Source organism: Aythya fuligula, chromosome 2 (assembly GCF_009819795.1).
Source record: "Aythya fuligula isolate bAytFul2 chromosome 2, bAytFul2.pri, whole genome shotgun sequence".
NCBI classification, from domain to species: domain Eukaryota; kingdom Metazoa; phylum Chordata; class Aves; order Anseriformes; family Anatidae; genus Aythya; species Aythya fuligula.
In genome coordinates, this window is record NC_045560.1 from 35,422,350 (window position 1) to 35,445,412 (window position 23,063).

At 35.1% G+C, this 23,063-nt stretch overlaps 1 protein-coding gene across 1 annotated transcript in view; it reads right to left on the bottom strand.

Annotated features, from left to right (window-relative positions):
* The window catches only part of SKAP2 (src kinase associated phosphoprotein 2), a 116,177-nt gene that overhangs the window by 26,701 nt on the left and 66,413 nt on the right, over positions 1–23,063 (bottom strand). The window contains exons 5-9 of the mRNA XM_032181833.1: positions 21,986–22,063; positions 21,167–21,250; positions 12,857–12,981; positions 11,885–11,948; positions 11,417–11,518 (exon numbers count right to left, since the gene is read on the bottom strand). Coding sequence (XP_032037724.1) covers positions 11,417–11,518; positions 11,885–11,948; positions 12,857–12,981; positions 21,167–21,250; positions 21,986–22,063 — 453 coding nt within the window. The remainder of the gene's footprint in view (positions 1–11,416; positions 11,519–11,884; positions 11,949–12,856; positions 12,982–21,166; positions 21,251–21,985; positions 22,064–23,063) is intronic.

Consider the following 23,063-nt stretch of genomic DNA (forward strand, 5'->3'; position numbering starts at 1 on the left):
TCCTAGCAATAAATAACTTAAAATCTCAACTACAAAAGATAACAAATTCACATTCTCTACATTATCTTTTTCTTCTTAGGCAGATATAGATGCAGAAGAATTAGCAGTTTGCCTGTTTAAGGCTATAGAAGAAGAAACAAAATTAGCTAGGCTGACAGAATTAGGAGGAATAGAAGTACGTAAAATCTCAGCTACACCAATAGCAACCTTGGCAGAAGAGAAGGTAGAAAGAAGCAGAAAAAGCAAGAGCACATACTAGGAAAGGCCATGTAGAATGTCTGATTTTGGAATAGTAAAATTTCTTTGACAAAATGATCTAATTATTATTAATAAAATTCAATACAAATATGCCAAAGTGCAATGTGCACTGCATAGAAATAAGGGATGAGTTTTGCACTGACCTTTTTATTTCCTCATGAAGAAAGACCTGATAATAGTAATTCTTCTCAAGAGAAAAGATAAAGGTCATCACAAGCAAGTTCAATCGTGGATATACACACAATAATTATAATGAAGAATAAAAGAAATTACACAGAGCCACTTCCAGAAAGTCATTCATTTTTTTCCTGTCTTTACGTTCACAGCTACTACGCGTTTACAATTAAATTCATTATTTCAGAAATTTGTTTTCAAAAATCAAGCCTCTTAGAATTGTCTCATCCTATATGCTAAGTGAACTGGTCAGAATATATTAAACTCAGAAAACAAAAACATATTTGATGAACAAACAAGGTTTCATAAGTGACTTCAGAACAGATCCTTTACAAATTCGTTAATTTGGATTTGGCACTTTTTAAAATGTTATCTCTACTTTTTGATCAAGAGATTATATAACTTGCATACCTGAGCAGAAGGACCTTTGAAGGTAAGGATTCACAATAGCTTCCAACAAAAGCAGTTTTGGCTCCACTTCTAAAAAAAAATGTTCCTAGAGCCTCAAATTTGGCCCACAAAATCCAGGCAATAGGCATCTTACCTAAATCCATACTTAAACATTAAAAGATAGTATAAAGTATTTTAAGATACTGCTTTTAGTAGGCCTCAACACCATACAGGAAAGCTTCTGGGGCTTAATGTTTCTACAGGCTTATCTGGTTATTTGGCTAATTAACAACAACAACAAAAAAAAACACTCCCTCCTCTATCCTCCTCTCTCTCCCACAAAAAAGTAGTTGCAACTACTGGACAGGATGTAAATTCATACCTCAAAGGAACAAAACAAGTAATGTTGTTGAAGTTGATTCCATGGTCGTCTTGTAGGTTCACAGGAATGTGCACTAGCGACTGCTTGCCTAAATATGTGTGCATGCACACAAGACTGTTCGTATGTATATATAAACACTATAAAGATTTATGTGAATTCACTGTAACTAAATTAATTTTGTTTGTCCTCTTAACCTGTAATGGCTCTTAGTTATATAAATAGTTTAAGCGTTCAACATGACATTTTATAAACCTTATCAATAAGATGTTTTGCTAAAGTAAATGTGGTGGCTATTAAAATCTACATAGAAAATATAAATAGTTCTCTACGTAAATACATCTAGCAATCAAATATTCAACTAGCTAATCTATACTGTACAACTCTGTACTGCGGTGTTATTTGACAAGCATGTACAGGAGTTATATTTCTCAGGCTTAAATTTATATGATATAGAGAAAAAAGTCTTTAATGTCAAGTAAAGTTTCCTGTACTCGTTGATCTGCAGCAAGATTTAAATCTAAAAGCCATTTCTGAAAACTACATATCCCTAATAGTGACAAATGTGACTTGACATAGTATTTACATACATAGAATCATAACAAAAGCATCTTGTTTAAACCACATAATATCCTTTAATAATCCTCAGGGTTGAAGTATTCAAATTTATAGTCTGATTCCAGAAATGATTTTACTGAAAAAAAGGACAGAAGACAAGGCATTTCAGCATACTTTGCTGTAGTGAAAGGAAACACAATACAGTTGTTGGCATGTTTCCACAAGAGAAGTCTGGCTCCCAGATGCTTCTCTTGTGACTCCTTTAAAAATGTTCTACCAAGACATTTTTGCATTCTCTGTGTTGATCATTAACGGCACGTTGACAAAAAATAAAAAATCAGCAGCTTTCACCCTTTTGGTGCTTTCATGAAAAGTAACAAACACACACCACTGACTCTTTTCACACTGTTCATGGCTCATGCTACCAAATTCAATTACACCAACTACACTAAATTTTTCTCCAGCTTAAATGATGAAATAAAGCTGCTATATGGTAAAACATGCTTGCTATGATTCACTAGTAAACAAAAATCAGGTTAAATCAGAAGTAAGCAGAAAACTGTAACCGCAACACAGACTGTTTAGACTAACAATATCTGGGGGCAATATTTCCACATTAATTTCTACCAGTGTTAATAAATACTCACCCATTCCCCTGTTCTCATACACTAGGCCTGGAGTGGGATCACCAGCTTTGGATGTCTGATCTTACTAGCCCTACACGCACCTCCAAGAGATGAGGGAGAATGGCAGGGATCTGGAAATAGTTCATAAGCAGGAGGTAGTGCTCCCTAGGCAGCTCACCATTTTACTGTGGGATTGGCATGCAGATGGTTCTCATGAAAATCTGGAGTCTCCAGAGGCCGAGATTAGTTGAATTCTCTTGCAGACAGTACTTTAGACTCTTCAGGCCTCATGCCAGAGATATGACTCCCAGTTGCAGTGTACGAGGAATCATTTGCTAGGTCTGAGCTAGGTGATTTAACCTGGAAACTGGGTCTTATGGTCCTTACGGAAATGACAACAAAATTGTATCTGCCTTTGTTTATTGAATTATCTGAAGTCACTGCTCAATATTTAGTAACGGAGACACCTCACTTCTTCAGAAAAAAAACTGAGACAGGCATGAAAGCAAGCATAGATTCACTTAAAGTATTTTCTGACAATGGAAGAAGAAAGAAGCTCCTTCTGTGCTCTAGAGGCTTTTCTGTAGACAATGGTTTTGCTTTGAATATAAGAAGAAAAAACAACAACAACCAAAACAAAACCTCCCCTGTGCTAATTGTATTCTGAACAGGAATATTTTCGTCCTACCTTGCTCCAAATTTCACTGACTAGCAACAATCTGTCCACAGTCTCTTCTGACTTCCTAAGAGGATGTTCTTTCCTTCACTGCTGAAGATCACCTGTGTATCTGCCCCTGCACATCCTTGGCGCATCCCTGTGCCTACTCTAGGCACAGACTACTGCTGCATCTCTGGTCCACCCCACTGACCACTTTTCTTTCCTAGGAGCAACCAACCTGCTTCTTTCAAAGACATGGGACCAGCCCAGGGAGCAGCAGCCAAGACGGACAGGAATCCTTTTCCTACAATGCCTTCCTTGTGTACGTGCAAACTAAACATGACATCTGTTACAAATGCAGTACCACTGTAACACACAAGCAAAACAGGTACACATGCATACAGCCAGCAAGAATCACAAAGATCTGGTTAATTTGTAGTGCTTTGTCTAATTTCTCCATTTTAAGGTGAGTGGGAAGTAAAGTAGGTAACAGATAGAGTACACTTAGACACCAAAAAAAAAAAAAAATAGAGGTATTTATTCTGATGCCTTTCCAAAGGCTTAAAAATTCAAATAAGAGGATTGTATCTACAGTAACAGAATGAATAAATCAGCCTTTAAAGCCCACCTTGCTGGGTCTTATTTGAGAATCCAGTTGTATAAGTTATAGTTCTTTAATAGCTACCTTGTGGAAACCAGAAAAGTTGAGAAGCAATAGCCTGAGGCACCATATAACCTCTGGTTGCTCTTGTTTCTCAAAAGACTCTGCCTAATGGTTTTAATAGCCTGATATGCAGTCATTCATCACAAATTCAAAAAGTAAAGGTTCCTTGATCTATCTATATAGCATTTATCACAGTTATACCCATGTAATAGAGCAAGCCCAAATTTTCTATTTTCATAAATATACATAATACAATTGACATTTTACTTTGAACTTGCTAAACTACAGCAATTCCTCAAATTTATGGTTAATAAACTATCTCACATACAAAGACATTTCTTCTGAAGGCTTTGCATTAGAATTATTTCACTGCTGCTTAATTAGATAAAACCAGTGCCACCAAAGAAAGAACTTCAGGTCCATAATCCATTGAAGACATGCATGCATAAACAAAGCTTTGCTCACAATTAACACAAAGCCAACTCTCAGAAGCACAGTCCGCATCAAAAATGCTATGATAGAAGATTACTTTGTGTGATTTTGTCTTTCCAGGATGACAAGCTTTTCTGAGGCAGAATTCTATCTTTTTCTAAAAAAAAACCTTCTGTCACATACTGTTCACATCAGATCGGTTTTCGAGATCAATAGTGTCAAAAGTTGTTTAGCGCTGGTGCATAGAAAATAGTATAAAAATGATTGATCAGTACATGCAATAAAATAATCTTATTTCAATAAGTAAATTCATTTCAATGAGATGTGTGCTAATTAGTTTTTGAAAGACTTCTTTAAATATAAAATTGCATGATTAAAAATACTTCCTTCTTAGATATTCTTACGTCAGGCCTTCTAACTTTTAGAAAACCAGCTTCAAAACGTTAACAGACAACACATATTTAACAAGCATTCCCAGTTTATTTTAGTTTGGGGAAATTTTTTTTTTGGTCTGATTTAGTACTTCTGATTTGTTTTGTTTTATACTCTGAAATACAGAAATAAAATTCAGCCTTTGATAACCCGAGACTTTGATAAACCCAGCCTTTGCAACATGAATTCCTTAACTTATTATTATAGTTGATCACAACTCAGGAAGGATATTACTGTTTTTACTGCTTGTAAACTCAGAAACCTGTCTTGCATGCATTTCAACAAGAGGAGAATAAATACCTAAACTTAATAGCACATATTTGCCATTTAGTGTATGTAGATAATGCTTTCAACTACTTTGGATTTCATATCTGACCATGGTTCTTTCTACCACTACAAAACAGGAATATAGAAGATGCAATCTGAAATTCTGAAAACGTAGGCTTAGAACAAGCAATGTGTCTGAGTTAAAAGGGAAGAGAAAACAAATATAGAAGTCAAGGCATCAGAGAACACTGACCAAACAAATACTGAAAAGCAAAATCACCAAACGAGATGTGCAGAATTTTGGACTAATAAAAGATACCATCATTTTTCACTGTAAATGTGTCATTCCAAATAGCAGTGGACAACAACAGTCACACTAGACACATGTCCAATGTAAATATAAACAAAGTTAAAAACAGAACTCAAATTAGACTAAGTTTTTGTACTCAATTATTATTCCGTTTTTAGTGTCTTCCTCACATTTGTATGTTTAGAAATATGTTTACTGTCTCATGCACATGTACCATTGCACAGCAGTCTTTCTGACATCTATGGGACACCTGTTATCTACAAACCATCACTTAATATTCACTTTACAAGAAACACAAAATAGTCTGTGAACCTTATTTTTGCCACTTCCCACTCAAGGGACATCTTATTCTTTTCAGCTACACTAGATTTTCTTACCTCCTCTTCCATCACTGACACCTAACATCAATAGAAAGAAAAGGTTCCATCCTTAGATGTAGGATTACATTAATTGAAGATAAACCCAAATTCTTGTGGCAAACAAAAGCTGAGATCCAGGTATCAGGTTCCTAACCACCTTCTGAATATGAAATCTTCAAATAGCAAAAAGTTGCCTGGATTCATAACTCATGTCTCACAAGCATTTAGTGCCAGCTGGAAGACACTTTATGGTACACGTAAATCCCGCAAGAGTGTTGCCTCAAATCCCAGAGCAACAGAGAATTCAGACACGGCTCCAGTCCATCATAGCAGTTGGGATTCAGCAATATACGGTTTCAATAGGTTGTTTTTCAGTGATTTTCCACATCTGACATATAATCAAAGACACTGAGTAGACCCAAAATACCAGTGATCATGACAACAAAACCACACATCTCAGATGGAAAACAAAATCTTTACTATTCTCTGACACCAACGTGTAGTTTACATAGGCTTTTTACTATTATTTTTTACTATTATTTTCTTTTAATTTACAGCAAAGTGAGTAAGCCTTGTAGCAGTCCTTACTCTGATATTATACCTATCAGTAAGATATTACAGGCAAAAATATCCCATATGTATAAATAATTAAACAGTTAAGAAATTAATACTTTTCCCTTAACAACACTGGGATCCGGCCTTTGAAAAAAAATGGTTTTGAAGAATGACCTGTACTTACTGCTTTAAAAGAAGGGGGAAAAAAAGGCCCTTGCAGTTCTCAAACATGAAAGATGTTTTGATGGAAATTACTCAAAAACACTTTCAGTAATTATTTTGGAAATTCATCTTTAATACTGTTCTCAAGAATTCTGATCTTACACCTGGTCTTTTCAGCTTCAAATATTCCAGAGCCTACATGTACTTTATACTTAGAAATCACTTCATTTACAAATAAAATGCAGTTAGAATTCTGTCTGTGGAGAAAAAAAAAATATCAATAGCATATCAGTGCTACGTACAACTTCTGTTGGTAAAAAGTAAAGAACTCCATAAATAGTTGAGGCAAACAAAAGATGCTGGGAGGAATTTAGACAATATACCAGCATATATAATATATTAACTTAACAGCAATCCTTGCAAGTAACATCTCAGACTCCTCAATTACTTGTGTCTCTGCTGACTCAGACCTACTGCTCTGATTCACACTGGTCCATTAACAGTTTCTTTATTTTAGCCTGCTGGGTGTAGGAACTAATTGTACACCTGTAACCCACTGCCAGACACCAAATGCAGCATTAGTCCTATGGGCCTTGACCATGGTATATTGAAAATTCTAAAAGTAAGCAAAGGTCTTCTGAAAAGGAATTTTCTTTAACACATCACTGTGAAATCTCACTTCTAGCACCAAAGTCAATACATCTGACACTGCATTTTGAGAACACAAATATTTGCAATGAGTCGGTGTTCCTGAGTGACAGGCCAAGCTTATACTCAAACTCCACTAAATAATCATGACTTCCTCCTTCCCAAGAGGTAAATCAGAGATCACGAACTTACCTTTTTCCCCTCTATGCTCAAGAAAAGGTTACAACATCATAAAAAACAATTTCCTTCCTCAAAGCTCAAATGACCCAGTAGCAAGAGAGATGAGGATGGTATTAAGTTATGCTGCTAAACTGCAGAGGTTAACTGGCTGCTTAAAGAGGCAATCATGAGTCAGAGTCAGGCTGATCATTCCCTATTTTCATAGACAATGCTGGAAAAAAGTTCTGAACAATATCAATATAATTTTAAAAGTATACTAAAGGACTTTGTTTAAAATAAGTATACACGTTAAAAGAAAGGTGTTACCTTCTATATCATACTTTGTGTTGCATAAAACTTAAGACATTTCTTACCTTTCCCTGAGCTTTCCCCTGGTTACAGTTTCGCTAGCTAAATTTCTAACTACACTGCAAAACAGAATTATTGGCCACATACTACAGCTTGACCAAACTGTTTGGCAGAGAATTGATAGTGGGTATTGGAGGACAAAGGCAAGCTTTTCATTCTCGTGAACCTTGTCCCAGTCAGAGACTAAATCGATCCCAAAATTTAATTTACAGCAAACTGGGAAGTGATGCAAGTTGTATCGAGTGGATTAGTTCTCAACAGCAGTTCTCCTAGCTAGAGATCACTACAGTACTGAATTTCACTGTCCTTACTTCTCTCTCACCCAGAAGTTCTCTATTTTATGGACAGGCTAAAAAAAAAAAAATGACACAAAGCCAAGAATGCCAATTTATGTCACACCACAGCACTTGGGGATTTCCAACCTTACCTGTTCTGTAAGGGCAGCTTTTCATCTTTATGCACTGAGAAGCACCAAAAAAAATTCAAATCTTATCTTTAGAAACATTTTAATGGAAACTATACTGTACACAATGGAATCTACTACTACAGTGCAAACTTGTGAGCAGAAAGAGAGCAAAGAAAGACAAGATTGAAAATTAATATAAAGATGTTAACTTCAATTAAGACCTCTTCTCTCCTATTGTGCAAGACTGCTGTAGATGGTACACAGAGCTGATATTGCAGGAAAGATCGTGGTGGCAAGCAATGGTTGGCTTTGCAAATTCAGGTTTGTGGTCCATGCACATGAGACCAAGGAAGATAGTAGAGAAGGCCCTTAAAAATGATGTCACTAAGACCCCAGGTTAATAAATTGTCTTCATGAATTGTAACAGATGTAACATCTTTAATGCTGACAAGTATCTCCCATTCTAACAAGAATAATTTTTTTTTTTTTTTTTGAAGAGCACTAGGCTAAAGACTCAACGCATCCAATTAGATCTACACACATACACAAAATTATTTAATAGTACAGTTCTAGAATTTATGTTACAGAAAAGGAACCACCTGTGCTTATAATATCCAGCTGTAGACTGTAGTACAAAATTTCCATGTCAAAATTATATAAAATGTACTAAATTAGAAAATAAATAGCTAATTAAGCAAAAAAATGGGTCTTCATTACAGTATTTTTATTTCTGCTCGACCACATTTTCAACCTGCATTTTCATTAAAAACAAAAAGACAAAAGCATGGCTTGCTGGAGAAAACTTTTTTTTTCCCCACCCCCAACAAATCTTGCAAGGGAGGTTTACAAGTTGGAAAAGCTTTAGCTGTTCTGATGTTTTTCACTCCACCTAAATAAACACAGTAAAACACTCTAATTCTGAGAAACAAATGATGCTTCTATGGTAAAAATGTATTTGTATGTGCCATTAAAGAAGAAAGTGACTTACGAGATCAAAAGAGTAATTTCTGTCTTTGTAACCCCTCCAACTGTCAACTTACTCCTCCTGCCAGCAGACAGTACAAATTGAATTCCATTGAAATCTAAGCTTTTAATAGGTTAATAGACTATTACTATTCTGGATACTGGTTTGAAGCTAGTCAGCACCTGTCTGGAAAATTAATTTTTCTACACTGTCTCCTGCCACAAGAGGAAAAACAAGAAACAAAGCAATGTGATAGCTAGTGAATATAGCATCAGCCAATCCTGCTTACTGCTACAGTTCTCCATAATTCCCCGTTTTTCTAAACAGTGAAAAAAATATTCATATCTTCTTTATAACCCAAACACTCTTTACTCTAATACTAAAACCAGTATTACAAAAAGGAATGCTTCATGAACTGTTTTAATTTGCTTCTGAAATGCTGACAAACACACACACACACACACAAAAGACTACTGGAATACCTCAGAAATGCAAAAGATTACTTGAGAAATGGCAAATTATACACAAATAAATAACAACAAGGTACAATACGCTGTGAAATACAACAATACCTGAAATATATAATTGTAAAGCTAGTTGATCTGTGAAAAGCCAGTGGATCTAATGTTAAGATGTTTCAAGGATAAAAAAACGAAGATAAATTTCTTCTCCCTTCTCACAAGGATCTAGAATTTATCTTCTACACTCCAGAGCTTATCATAGCTTTTGGGCTCTACAAGGAATTTTTCTTTTCTGTTCTCTTAAGAAGAGTTCAGAATTCCTTGTTTGCTCTAAATTAGTAAGGTAACAGCAGGAATAACGGAGCTCCACCCTTTGACTATTAAAAGAAGAAAGAATACATTTGTTTACCTGAGAAAATAGAAAGGACAGCCAACAGGAATTAAAAGCATACAATCAATCAGTCCTAATGAAGCCAAGCGAGACCAAAGTGGAACTCTTTTACTCTTTTCTTAGGTACAAAATAAGGAAAGGAAATCCCTACTTCACAACGTGAAAATGAAGCACCACTTCAAGATCATGGAGAAAGACTGTTATTTAACTGAAAAATGAAACTAGATTTCTTGAACAACAGAAGGGCTATCCTTTCTTTGTGACAGCTGTTTTGTTACATTTCAGATTTATTAGCCACATTAGGAGACAACAGTTCCTGGAAAACTGATATAAAAATGCGATATAAGTGAAAACACTCTAAATTCTTGCTGAATCATATCAAGCCAGCAATTCTCCAAAACCAGAACTCAGAGCAAAGAAGGCAAAGAATATATTAATTCTTGTTTCTCTGCCAATATTTTATGCATTACTGCTATAGATCTACTTCCTGTTTGAGATTCAAATGAATGGGTAAGGTAAGTGAAGCTCAGGTAAGAGAAATTTAACCTAGGACACACGTAGATCTTCATTAACGAACATATAATCGAACATAAAGCATCACCTTCTCTAAGAGCCCGAGCATCCAAAGAGCACTGCAGCAAGGTTTGGTTGCATTCTTCCAGCTATAAGACTAAACCCTTAACACAGATTTTATATCCACTGCAGAAGAGTTTTACAGCATGCATGACACAACTGTGCCCCATGTCAGCAGAACATGCACTTGTGTATTGAAGTAGTCTAGATAAAATTCAAAGAAATTGAAAAAAAATAAAAATAAAAATAAGGAACAGCTCTCCTACAATTTTCCAATTGTATGATGTGGGGTGTGTTTTGATTTTTCATCAGTCACTCGTACTCTCTTCTCCCTTGGTTCACTGAAACAACACTAAAATGAAAACCAAGGCATACTTTTTTTTTCCCCCCTTCGGTGGACTCAATATTCAACCTAGCAGATAAATAAAGTTAGTTGGCATCACATGACATGCCTGATTTTTCCTCTCAAGTTATTGCTTGATAATTGCACTGCCTAACACAGTAAGGGATGCAGAACATTATTTCATACAAAGTGATTATTGTCATATCACTTTAAGATATAATTTCTTTAAAATGGTATCTAAAAAATTAATTGATTTTTACATGGTTTCTTAAAATATAAAGAAGACCAAACATCTTCATCCTATCACCTGAATATCTATAATCAATTCTAAAAGCTGTTCACATTAAGTTTGTATATAACCATAATCATACTGGAAGATATGAAATAAAATGTCAATACTCATATGTTTTCTTTATTTACAGATCATCTCCAGAGCCCATTCAAACCAACACATTACTTTCTTGCAGGATTATATGATCATGTATCAGGCAGCAGCTAGAGTGATAGAGAACTTTTGCTCAATACAAATGCCAACATGAATAAAAAAAAATATGGGCAAGTTAGTGGAAAAAGCTGTAAGGCAAGTCAATTTTTAATTTAAAAAAATTACATACTAGAGAATGTTAATGAGCCAAAAGTCCCCTGAGACCACTTTTACATCTTCTGCACTATTTTGATGCCCCTGCTAAAGAAAACTGAACTGTTCTCACTCAGATCTGGTTAAAGACACATTCAATGTCACAGTAAAATTTAAAATCTGAAAATATCTTACCCATCAGGTTACTTTGCCCACTTACTTTTAGCCACTCAGAGTTACCAAATTAGCAGTAGAGAAGACAAAATTGTCACAGGTCATAAGTAAAAAATCTGAAGAGTACCTGGAAGTTCTTCATAAATGCTATCATCTATTGGTTCACTGCTCGCTTGTCCAACATCATCATATTCCTCTTCCTCCTCCGGAATAGTATTTGATTCCATATCTATATAAAAGCAGTTTAAAAGGTTAACATTTCCTAGAAAAGAAAGCTTATGCAGAATTTATGCAAAATGAAAACACATCATGTTTTCTACAAGCTGGTGCTTATAGTTTACTTTGCATATTTTGTTATAGCATTCATAAGGGAGAGCTTTCCGGCTAAATGTTATTCTTGGAAAAAAACAAGAATCTTGCACAAGAAGAAAAGTTACGTAAAAGCGAAAATGTGACTGAAATCCAGGACTCACTATTCAAAACTAGGACAAGTACGAACAATAGATATACAAACATAACAGATCAGTTAATGGACAGAACTACCGTCACCAGGCAGGACTAATAATAAAGGCTATAGTTCTTCAGGCTGGCTTACCTTGTATTACAAATTTCACTTGCTGTACCCATTCCTCTGCTTCTTTGGGAGTGGCAGCTGCAAACTATTAAATATTTATTAATAACTAGTAGTAGCAACGACAAACATATAACCACAGTTTCATTAGCAATAGAAAAGGGTCTGTAGCATTCTTGTCACTTCCTCAAGAAACCATTAGTAATTCTTTTCATGTCTTCTCGTACTTTTCTTGCAAGGATGCTTCTTATAATGTACAGCTAATTTTGACAAATTTACGTAATTGAAGGAGAGGATGATGGATTTGAAACTCTGATCAGCAGCTGGCAGCTGTGCAGAAAAAAGCTGCTTCTCTTCATCAATGTCAAAGCCAGAACTGATGAACAAAATTTGCCCTTGACAATTAGAAGACACCCATGAATTTCTTTAGACTGCTGGGTACAGTTTTCTTAAAAATGTTCTTGTCAGACTCCAACACACTACCTGACAGCTTAATTAACTGGCTTTCAACTGCAATCTCAGATATTTAAAACTTATTAAACTTACATTCTATATTGATGTCGAGCTGATAGATCTCTGAATTGCACAGCTGATATGTACCTTTACGTAGATATTCCTGGCAAAGCCATGACCAATACAATATGTATTTAACACTGATATATATTTTGTTTAACTTTTTTTCCACTACTTAATTCATCCAAGAAATCATGCAGACATACCATATAATAGGTATTAAAATAATTACATCGAAATGACCAATAGATAAAGATGATAGATTTCCCTGTTCTTGTCCAAAAAGATAACATTTGAACATATACATATATATTTTAAATTAGATTTTTTTTTCCTTATATATGAATATACAGTGTAACCAAGAAAGGATTTCGTTTTTTCATTAAGATGTCAGTGAAAGTTGTTTTACTAAAATGTTAATTCAGTAACTGGAATTGTAACGGCTTTATCAATTTAATTTCAAGTCGACATAAGAAGTCCAACCTGATAAATGCGCTTATCAGGAGCAGAGATTTCAAAACAGCAATCTTTCTTTGCATCCTTCCGAAGGTTATTATTCATTCTGATGGTGTAGCCCTCTAAGGCAAATTCACCTTTCTGTTGTTTGTCTGTTGGAGATAAAAAACAAAGTTAGAGCTTCATTTACAACAGTGAATGTAAGTGGCTCAGCAGGTTATCGTTTATTCAGATTTGGTTTTCTATTTCATGAATTTTACAAAGAACAGGGAGGTTTTCAGCAAAATGATTAGGTGATGCTTCTGAAGATAAAGTTTTACTTAAATGGAAGACGAACACAAAAGTATATTTTTCTGTAGGATGCCTAAGGAATTCCACAGAGAGATGTCTGCAGATGGTGGTCTTATTTAGTAAGAAGTGCATGTTATGACACTTGCATCTAGGGAAACCCAAGAACTGGAACTTGCAAGGCAAGCTTCCTATAAATCAGTGTCTCTTTCAGGTTCAGTAAACCAATGGGAAAACCTGTCTAGCTCAGAACTTGCTGAGCTCCCTCCTAAACTAACCACTTTACTTAAAAAATAAACTTCAAGCTCCTTTTGAAGCAATTGGAAAAGCTTTTCTTCACATTCACCCACTCACTCCCAGATGTGCTTCCTTTCCACATGGTACAAGTACAGAATGAATTTTGTTATACATTCAGGCGTGTGTTCCCAAAGCATTCTTCTCAACACAGCAAAAGTTTAATTAGCTAATAAAAGTACTGAGCCCTACCACAGTTTATTATGTAGAGCCATGTGGTTGTTTTAAAGACGGTTCTACTTTTCAGTTTAAGGGTTCTGGTTTATAAAAGTATCGCTTAGAACAAGCCTGTGTTAAATATGCTGCACGTTGGGCAAGTGCCACCTGTGCGCTCCTTCTGAGGTCTTTGGACCAAGGCCTACATCTGATTTTATGTGCTCTGGCATGTTTGGGGGATATTAAAAAGAAAACAAAAAGGTGAAAGTAATTAATTTCTGCAAGTTCTGTGGATCACAGTGCAGCACTCAAGTGAAGATAGGCACTAGTCACATTTTGCTTGGGCCTCCCAGAAAAAAAGTGTAGATGCAAATAAAATAAAACAAAATTAATTTTTTTTGTTCTTTTTTTTTCCCCCTACAGAAGGGGAACACATTAACAACAAGCATCAGCAACAACAGCACTCCAAGCATTGCTGAACAGAACTTAGGCACAAGTCAAGCATCCACTGCCTGTATTCGTCAACAAAATGAGAAAGCCTCTACAGTAGATAAAATAGGAAAAACTACATTTTCGACATTATTTTGTTTCCTTTCTGGAAATTGAATAGAAAATTAATTTTTTCCATTCTGAAAGAGCAAAAAGTGGCTAACACAGCAGCATGAACATCAGTGGATGTAAGGGCAGTCCCTATACAAACACTCTCACTAGCAATCTTAGTCTGTGCTTCTACCTTTTTATAAATTCTCACCCATAGCAAGCAAATGGCAAATTAAAAAAATTACTTGAACAAACCCTAAGCACTGTTCTATTACCTCTTTCTAGTCCCTTCTGTAACAGTACCTTTAATTATGTCTTCATTAAGTGCAAAGATTCAGTATTAATATTTTATGTTTGCTCAAACCTCCACCTCTGTATCAAACAGGACGCAAATGTAAAATTCATGGAATCACACCAAGGCAGATATTAGAAATAAAAACTTGCAATAGGTTAACTAGGTCCCCTTTTAATGAAATTCATTTCAGCCTAGAAATTTCATTGTTCCTTCACTTGTGACCTCAGGGAGAAGATGAAGTGGAACACATTAATTTCTCCCTCTTCCATGCTGGAGGTTTATCAAAACCCCAAGAAGACAGGAGCACACAGACAGAATGAACAAACGCCAGGTTTGAAGAGTAAAAATATTTTGTTAAGAAAAAAAGGAGGCAAGTACTCAAATTCAGACTCTTGGAGTATTTCTGAAAATACTTCTCTGTGACATGAACAATCCCTTTTATGTTAACACGGTTTTACAGAGTTAATCAGAGATTATCTCTGTACCAGTACTAGTTCTTTCAAAGAGCATTATAACAGAAAGATATTGGACTTTGTACTAAAAGGGTAACACAGTATATGGTATCCATATTGTATTTGATTGTTTTATTGTTTATACCATCTTTGTCTTAACTCTCAGAACACTGTGTTTGTGTGCTAATGAAAATTAGTTGCATATACCGATAAAAAATGTATATCCTTTGCTATTAAATTCTTTCACTGAACTTTATGGCAGCAGACTAGCCAAAGCATTGCTACTTTTGCTTCTAATTATCTGTGCAGCGAAGTACCCCTGATTAAAGCCCAGCGTAGCACAGTGTACACTCTTTAGAATGTTAACTACGAGGAAATTTTAAGACAACCTGACACTTCACAACTCTAACCCAGAACCCACTGAAGTTGAGAGAAAGACTAAGCATGGATTCACACTCTCTGTAGCAGCAAACAACAGAGCTAGTATGTCCTGAGAAATTGCTTCACAGATACCAAATGGCAGGACAGAGGACAATTAACAGTTCGGCTGCATCCACTGGTGGTGATAGGCAATGGAGGCTCACAAATCTCTGTTGCTCTTACAGAATACACCTTTCTAGGAAGGACTGGAGACCAACCCTGGTACCTGATCACTGTGAAGCAGACTGTGACACAAAGCAGCTGTTTGGCCAGGCACTGTAGTCAGGTGTAGGCTCGAAGGCTAGGCCATCTTGTGACAATCACACTCAGTGATCACCTCAACTTCATTTATAAGCAAATGCTTGCAGCTAAGCAGGTGTGACTTCTGAACTTCCCCATTCAGAATTATACATCAGAAATACTTTCTGGAGACTGTGCTTCAGAGAGAATTAAAAAGGTTTTGATGTTTAAGAAGTTTAGACCTAAGGATTTTACTTGGAGACCAAAAATTAGATATAGATGTTTTTAATGGCAGGAGCCTTAGATGTCCACAGCCTCAGGAAGCCCATTTACATCACAGACATTTCATTTTCATTTTGAAATCCCAAATTAGAACCAGAGTTTTTTCCTAGGCAGGAATATACCAGCATATTAGGAAGGGATGAGGGAGGGACAAATAAAACACACTTCTCTGAAAAAGGGTAGCAGTCTTATTACCTCCTATTTTCTCAAGATAGGGCTTTGCAATTCAACAACAGGAAACTTTTAAGTTGTCACAGTACAACACAGAACAGAATTGCAAAAGTATAACACTATCAGTTGAAAAGAAAAGAAAAGAAAAGAAAAGAAAAGAAAAGAAAAGAAAAGAAAAGAAAAGAAAAGAAAAGAAAAGAAAAGAAAAGAAAAGAAAAGAAAAGAAAAGAAAAGAAAAGAAAAGAAAAGAAAAGAAAAGAAAAGAAAAGAAAAGAAAAAGAAAAAGAAATCATCATCAAGCAGAAGTTGTTCCAGAATTAGGTCAAATTTCATTTCAGAATAAGATGTTCTTTACTCTCCTCTTTTCCCCTTCTTCCCTTCTCCTCATATCAGGTATGCATCAGGAAAAAAAAAATCTGGGTTTATTCAGATCACTTTGCATCAGCAATTTAGATTGGTAAAGAAACTGTACAACAAAGTGGCAGTCAGACAACTAAGTACTGAAAAAAAAGTCAAACCTAGGATATACATTTTTTTTAGAGATTAATAAATTTAGGGCACATTTAGGTTTTAAAACAGACAATACAGATCTGAATGAAATTTGAGATCACTTTAAACATTTTTAACATTTTTCTTACACATGAGCTGCATGCATACTAAAAATAGTGACACGTTGTTAACAACGGAAACAGGGCCAATATTATATTAGGAAAAGGGAGTCTCAAGGGAAGCAGAGAAGAAGGGTTGTGAAGTAGCCTTGCGTAACTGAGTCCATGGGAACTTTTAAAACAAAGGAGAGTAAACCTTCAGCTGGGTCTTGAAATGATTGGGTTGTAAATTTGAGGCCTAAGGCGATGCGACCATATTATTAGCACATGTAAAAAGAATTAGTGCACTCTGTAGAACAGAGAGGACTTAGAGAGTGGAAAGGAAAGAAGTTACAGAGAAAGGCATAAGGAACAAAGGCAAACAGAAGGATTCCAGAAAAGTGATAAAGTATTTATAGATACTATTAGAATCTGTAATTTAGCTCTCTTCATCTTGAAATTAGGAGTCTGTAAGATCTTAGAGTTTACATGGCTTCATGCTAAATGTAGTTTCACATACTTTACCACGTTTTCTAAAAATAGTATATGTCAGTATCTCCAAAATGGTCATTCCTTTTCCAGCTTTTGGAATAGCCCTTTCCAAACATATGCATAGCAAACATTTTCTTTTAGACTGCAAATCTGAACTGCAATAGTCTTTTTTTTTTTTTTCCTCTTTTGAGAAATCTAGATGATAAAATGAAAAAAATGGAGGCAAAGATTGAAACACTCTAGTACACCAGTTTGTTTATGTTCAATCCCAGACATAAGTCTTGGATTGTAAAGTTGTCCCAGTGGACTAACTGAGCCTACAGAGCAATGCAGGACTTATGAACCACCAAGATGACAGGAAATCTTGAAGTAATGGACATCAACTTAACAGTTACACTAACTACTGATTAGGGGAAGATTAAAAAAAAAAAAAAAAGGAACAAGCAGCACCTTCTTTTATTCACAAAGATATATTGCTCAACAAGACAACCAGCACTATTTTACTGTATTTTGCTAAGGATATCTTTTCTTTTCCTTTTTTTTTTTTTTTTTCTTTATTGGAGAAGCCTATTTTTTTTTCATAGCATCTTGCAATTGGACATTCTGCTTAGTATCCCCTGAATCAAGATCTTATATAAACCTGTACCTTCCTGAAACTTAGAGTTACCTGTTTGCACATCTGAACTTCCTTTGAAAATTAACAACTATTGCAGACATATAGCCACAGGCACAATGAAACTTCAGGAGTTAAAAAAGGCAATAATGTGGGGGAAAGAAGAATTAATTAGGGTATTTTTCTTCCGCCTATGTCACTACATTGGCACTATAAACTGAAGTGTAGGTAATTAGGGAGAATCAAGACTTGATTACCAATTTCAGTTATCAATTACTACCTTGCTAAACATATAGCTGATCCCTCCAGCTTGCTCAGACAGAAGGGCACATAAAACTGTGGCTGTTAATTTATTCATTTAAATTAACTCTCCTGTCCATACGCTTTGAGGTCTGAAGGGATAGAAGTACTAACTAGGTGACTGAGTACATGCGCACTGCCAGAGATCACAGAGAAAAATAGTGATACCTGTAAACAGGGTACCTAACTCAGGAAGCTACTTCATGGAAGCAAAGAAAAGAGAAGGACTGTAAATGTTTATGGAAGGAAAAACTATGAAAACGAGGACCAGAAGAGCTTCTAGAAAGCCAGGCCTGCCGTGGTATTTGAACATGCTTCTCTTCAACATTGTGCTGCACTTCTGTGTGGGCCACATACCGGATTAATGTTGCAGCACAAGTGCAAAAATGGATGCACTTTCTGCAATACACACTTCCGACGTTTAATTAGGTCAAACCTTTAAGGTCTGTTTTTCCATCACTGATCAGGAAACAAAAATGTAGGTGACATACTTAGACCTGTCTGTATTGCAGAGATAACTGCTTCACTATCCACGCTGCACTGAAAGTATCAGAAAAAATAGGGGAAAAAAAGAAATAAGACATGAATTAGCCAGCAGGCATCACAACCATTAAAAGGATGCTTGTAAGTTCTTATGTGAACACACACACACAGTCATTTACTGTATTTTCACGGGCTTTAGCTTTTACTGTATGCTTCTGGACTAGGCCACATATTTTTCATTAGCAATACACAGGTCTGAAAAATGGTTCCACAACTTTTCCTTACATGTTCTTGTCTGTTCTATACCCTTCCATATTTATTCTCCTAATGTTAAAAAAAAAAAAGTTACTATAATTAAAAGTGTTTTGGAAACATCAAATCATCTACACAATATAAATCTTTACCCTCAAATTTAGCACTCAGTTACACTGATATTTAAGCATATAAAAAAAAAAATCAAAACTTGGACAACAAAATACATGTTTTACCAGATATAACTTACCCTTCACAGATTAGTGGTCTACATGTTCTGAATTTAAAAACATAAACATAGCAAAACAAGAAATAGAAATCCCAACCACCTCTCTGACCTGTGCCACCCAACACTCACAGCACTAAATTTCTCATAAAGGTAACATGCAGCATGACTGCAAGCATACATGGACCCACTCATCTGCCTGATCTCTTTAAATTGGGTTCACATTGACAAAAGGGGAATTTTCCTATTGCATGAATCTGTCAGTAAGCAGGGCCCAGCTGATACAAAATGTTTGCGGACAGGCTAGAGCAGACCAACATCACTTAGATAACTGCCATCTAAATAGTTCTGGAGGTGGCAGTAGTTTTGTATTAAGCCAACTGAATGCATATTTCAGTTATCCTACAGTTGTGAACCACACAGCTTCCTTCTCCACATGACCCAAGTTATCTGGTGCAGCACCGAAGGTCTCAGCTAAAGAAGGGCCCAAATGCTACAGCATGTTTCATGCATCTGAGATGTTTGCTTCCTCAGTGAGCTAGTCATGGAATCCAGACACATCTACACAGATCCCAAAAGATGCTCCATCAACTATGCACCTCTCCCATGTCATTAGGGTATGGTTAGGGGATCTTCCCCAACAAATCTGTGGCCTACAAAAGCTCTAAATGTATAAGCCAAAGCATGTCTGAAAATCAATAAAGGAAAGCTGTCCCAGTATATCCCAATCAATTATTGATTTTTCAACCAACCCCAAACCCCATGCTGCAGAACATGCTTCCAGGTACCTTAATTTTCAGCACAGGTATTAGAAATTACAATGCAGCCTTGACAGCCAAACTGCTACAAAAGAAAAATGGAAGAAAGGAGACAGGCAGTCTTCCTACCTTAATCCAAAGACCAAAAACTAGAAGATGAAAAGCCAAAGCTTTGAAAACCCAAAACATATATATATGTTTTTGGAGTTCTATATAACGTGCAACTATATATAAACAATCAGCACAAACTAATTTTCCAGAGAAAATAACAAATTACTATAGACAAAACAGTATTAGGCCACAGGTCCTTTTTTTTTTTTTTTTTTTTTCATTTTGCTAAGAAAGATTGTTTATGCTTTTGAAGCTTGACCAATCTGTAAATCCCAAGGAAAGAGTAAAGTAGAAAAGGGGACATACAGCAAATATAGTAACAAAATTCTGGAAACAGAATTTGAGAGGAAACTGCAGCAAGATGAAAATCAAACTTAAAAGTCCAAAGTACATGAGATACAATTATATCCTTACCTTTTCTTTTTTTTTTTTTTTTTTTTAAAGACAGAATGAGTTTAACTGAGTCAGCATGTTGAGTAATGAAACAAACTGAACCAAATTAAATTAAAACCATATGAAAAGACTATCTGCACTAATCTCATGTAGAGTCACATGAACATAAGCAGAAGAAAAAAGTTTAAATGGAAAGTTTGCACAGAAATAAGTTCTGTTTTTTCTTTAAGAAAAAAGAGACAATTGCACTTTTAAAAATTACAGATATCACTCTGTATAGTTTACCTTACCCTCAAATACGAAATACACTTGGCACACAATTTAAAGGAAGTTTTATTTGACTGAAAATTATTTAATATTCAAAGTGATATCCCAACACTTATGCCAAATTCTTTCAAAACTGACCATCAAAAATCACATTTAGAAGCTAGCTTTAGTCTCCATGACTGGCTTCTAGTTAAATATCTTATTTCATTTCTAACTTTTCCAGAATGTAATTTAGAAAGAAACATGAAACTCCACTGTGTGGTTTTTAGACATTTTCCTGGAGTCAGACATCTTTAAACAACAAAGAAGGTGTAATTGCTGTAGGGTATTTTAAAATGAAAATACCATTTGGACAGAAAGAGCATTTGCTGTCCAGTACATTAATTAAGTACTAGAGTACTATCAAACCTAATAGCTAGCTGTTATTGGTACATAAGGTAGCTTTACAAGTAATTTAAACTTTTTTCCTCAGTTTTCCTGCTTTATAAAATGGGCACACCACTTACATATCCTCAGAGATTTAATATTTTATATATTTATAAAATTCAAAGCACTGTTTTACAAACTTATTTTTTTTTTTTTTTTTTCAAAAGTTTCATTTGCCCTTATTTTCTCAGTTTCCAACTCCAACAGAACTTTCATTTTTCCTCTTATTTTCATACTACTTCTCTTCATTAAAAGATCATTTTAAAGGTTCATCATTATTATTATAATTACCTTTGTCACTTCCATAATAGTAGAAGACTGTCTTACTGATGACACACCACCGCTTTTGCCATTCAAAGCCAAGAAAACTGTGGTCTGCAAATAATATAATTTGTGTTACATCACTTTACAGCATTATTGAACACAAATGCGTTACTTCTTTTTGAGGGTGAGGGAAGAGGGAGGAGATTGGAAGAATGCTAAGTAAAGGAAGCAAAATCTGGACATGAAGAAGGCAAATGTATGGCACTGAGAAGGAAAACCAGAAATAAAAGCTGGTGGCAAGGAAGTAAATGGGAATTTGAAAACATATAAAGAGAGAAGTCAGGTGAAACATTAAATATAAAGAAATTATGAACAACTTCCTAAATATTTCCTACAGTTATTGCTGCATTAAGTGGGTATTAAGGTGACAATATAAGATTTATTGAATCAAGGTAAATATTGACTGAACCAAAGCTGAGATCAATATTTGCCCTCTTGAAGGAAAATAAATCTTGATGCTCACTGAAACATGAAGTCAACATATGGTACTTTTACATACGTTCCTCACGTTTTCTTCAAAAAATACCTAAAAGTCTCTGAATTATGGCTGATGCTGGACTTTCACAGCATGATTTTTTTAGTCAAAGAAATGGAATTTTCTTTTATCAGTATAGAAGCAATTATTTGCTGTTCTTTCTTTTGCATCATAATGATTCAACATTTCAATTTCTATTCAATTTTATCACTCTTGTATAAAGTTGTGTATGCAACTTCAAATACTGACACATAGATGTCCCAGATATAAAACACAAACTAAGTAATTTTCACAAAGATAGTTAAACTTACCTTTTCTGCGTTTTTCCAAATATCCAGCCTTCAGAACAAACTGAAGATCTTGACATGCAATAGGAGGAAACAGATTTCCTGAAAGAAAAATAAGTTCTGTAAATTCCAGCTTTTCAAAAAAAAAAAAAATATAGTAGCATTAATGAATTCTTATACTCTTAATATGCAGGAGCTACAGGAGAAAATAATTCTAGTAACTACTACACCAGATTATTTTAAGTACAAAAACTATGAATGTTAGAGCTGTTGCTGCTGTCATCACCACTAAGAAAAATATAGCTATGTAGCTGCCCCTACAAATCTCAGAAGAAAATGGAAAGAATATAAATTAAGCAAATTATGGCAACTTAGTTAACTTGTGTTTTGAACAGGGTCAGCAAAGTCAGCTGGTAATAAAAGCAGTGATTTTTCAAATGTGCAAACAAAAAACAAGTATCACAATTCACGCAATTGTATCAAGAATCTGGTTTTCAATAATAGCTTCACACAAAAATATCTTGAAACAACATACAAGGTGAAGAGCATATATTATACTGAAAAAAAAAAAAAAAACTAGATGAAGGGATGATAAAATGTAACACCTGCTATTGACAGACACTGCCTAATTTGCAATATGATAGCAAAGCACTGTTTAGACAAATAGGATTTATAAGGTGAGACTGCACAGACCAAAGACATTCCACAGAAGCCTACACAATTGTTGTTCGACAGATATTATTTTCAGATTTTGTAGAGCACTGCTGCATCTGCAAAATGGTACGAACCACTGTTTTCTTTCCTCTTTCTCAACTATTAATTCATAGCTAGAAGCATAAGATTGACCAGTCGACCCTAACTCAAATTAAAATAGAAATGTAGGCATTAAAATTTGCACTTCCACCCTACATCTTTCCCTTGGTAAGTGAATAAAATTATGATTCAAACAAAACTGCTAGTTTTCAGAAACATTTTAGATATGTCTAATAACACGTACAGAATGTCTCACTGTTTACTGCAAGCAAAAAATCAGAACAAAAGCTATTGCTGTGCTGCTGCCTTTTTTTTTTTTTTTTTTTTAGTGTGTGTGAGCATCACAGTG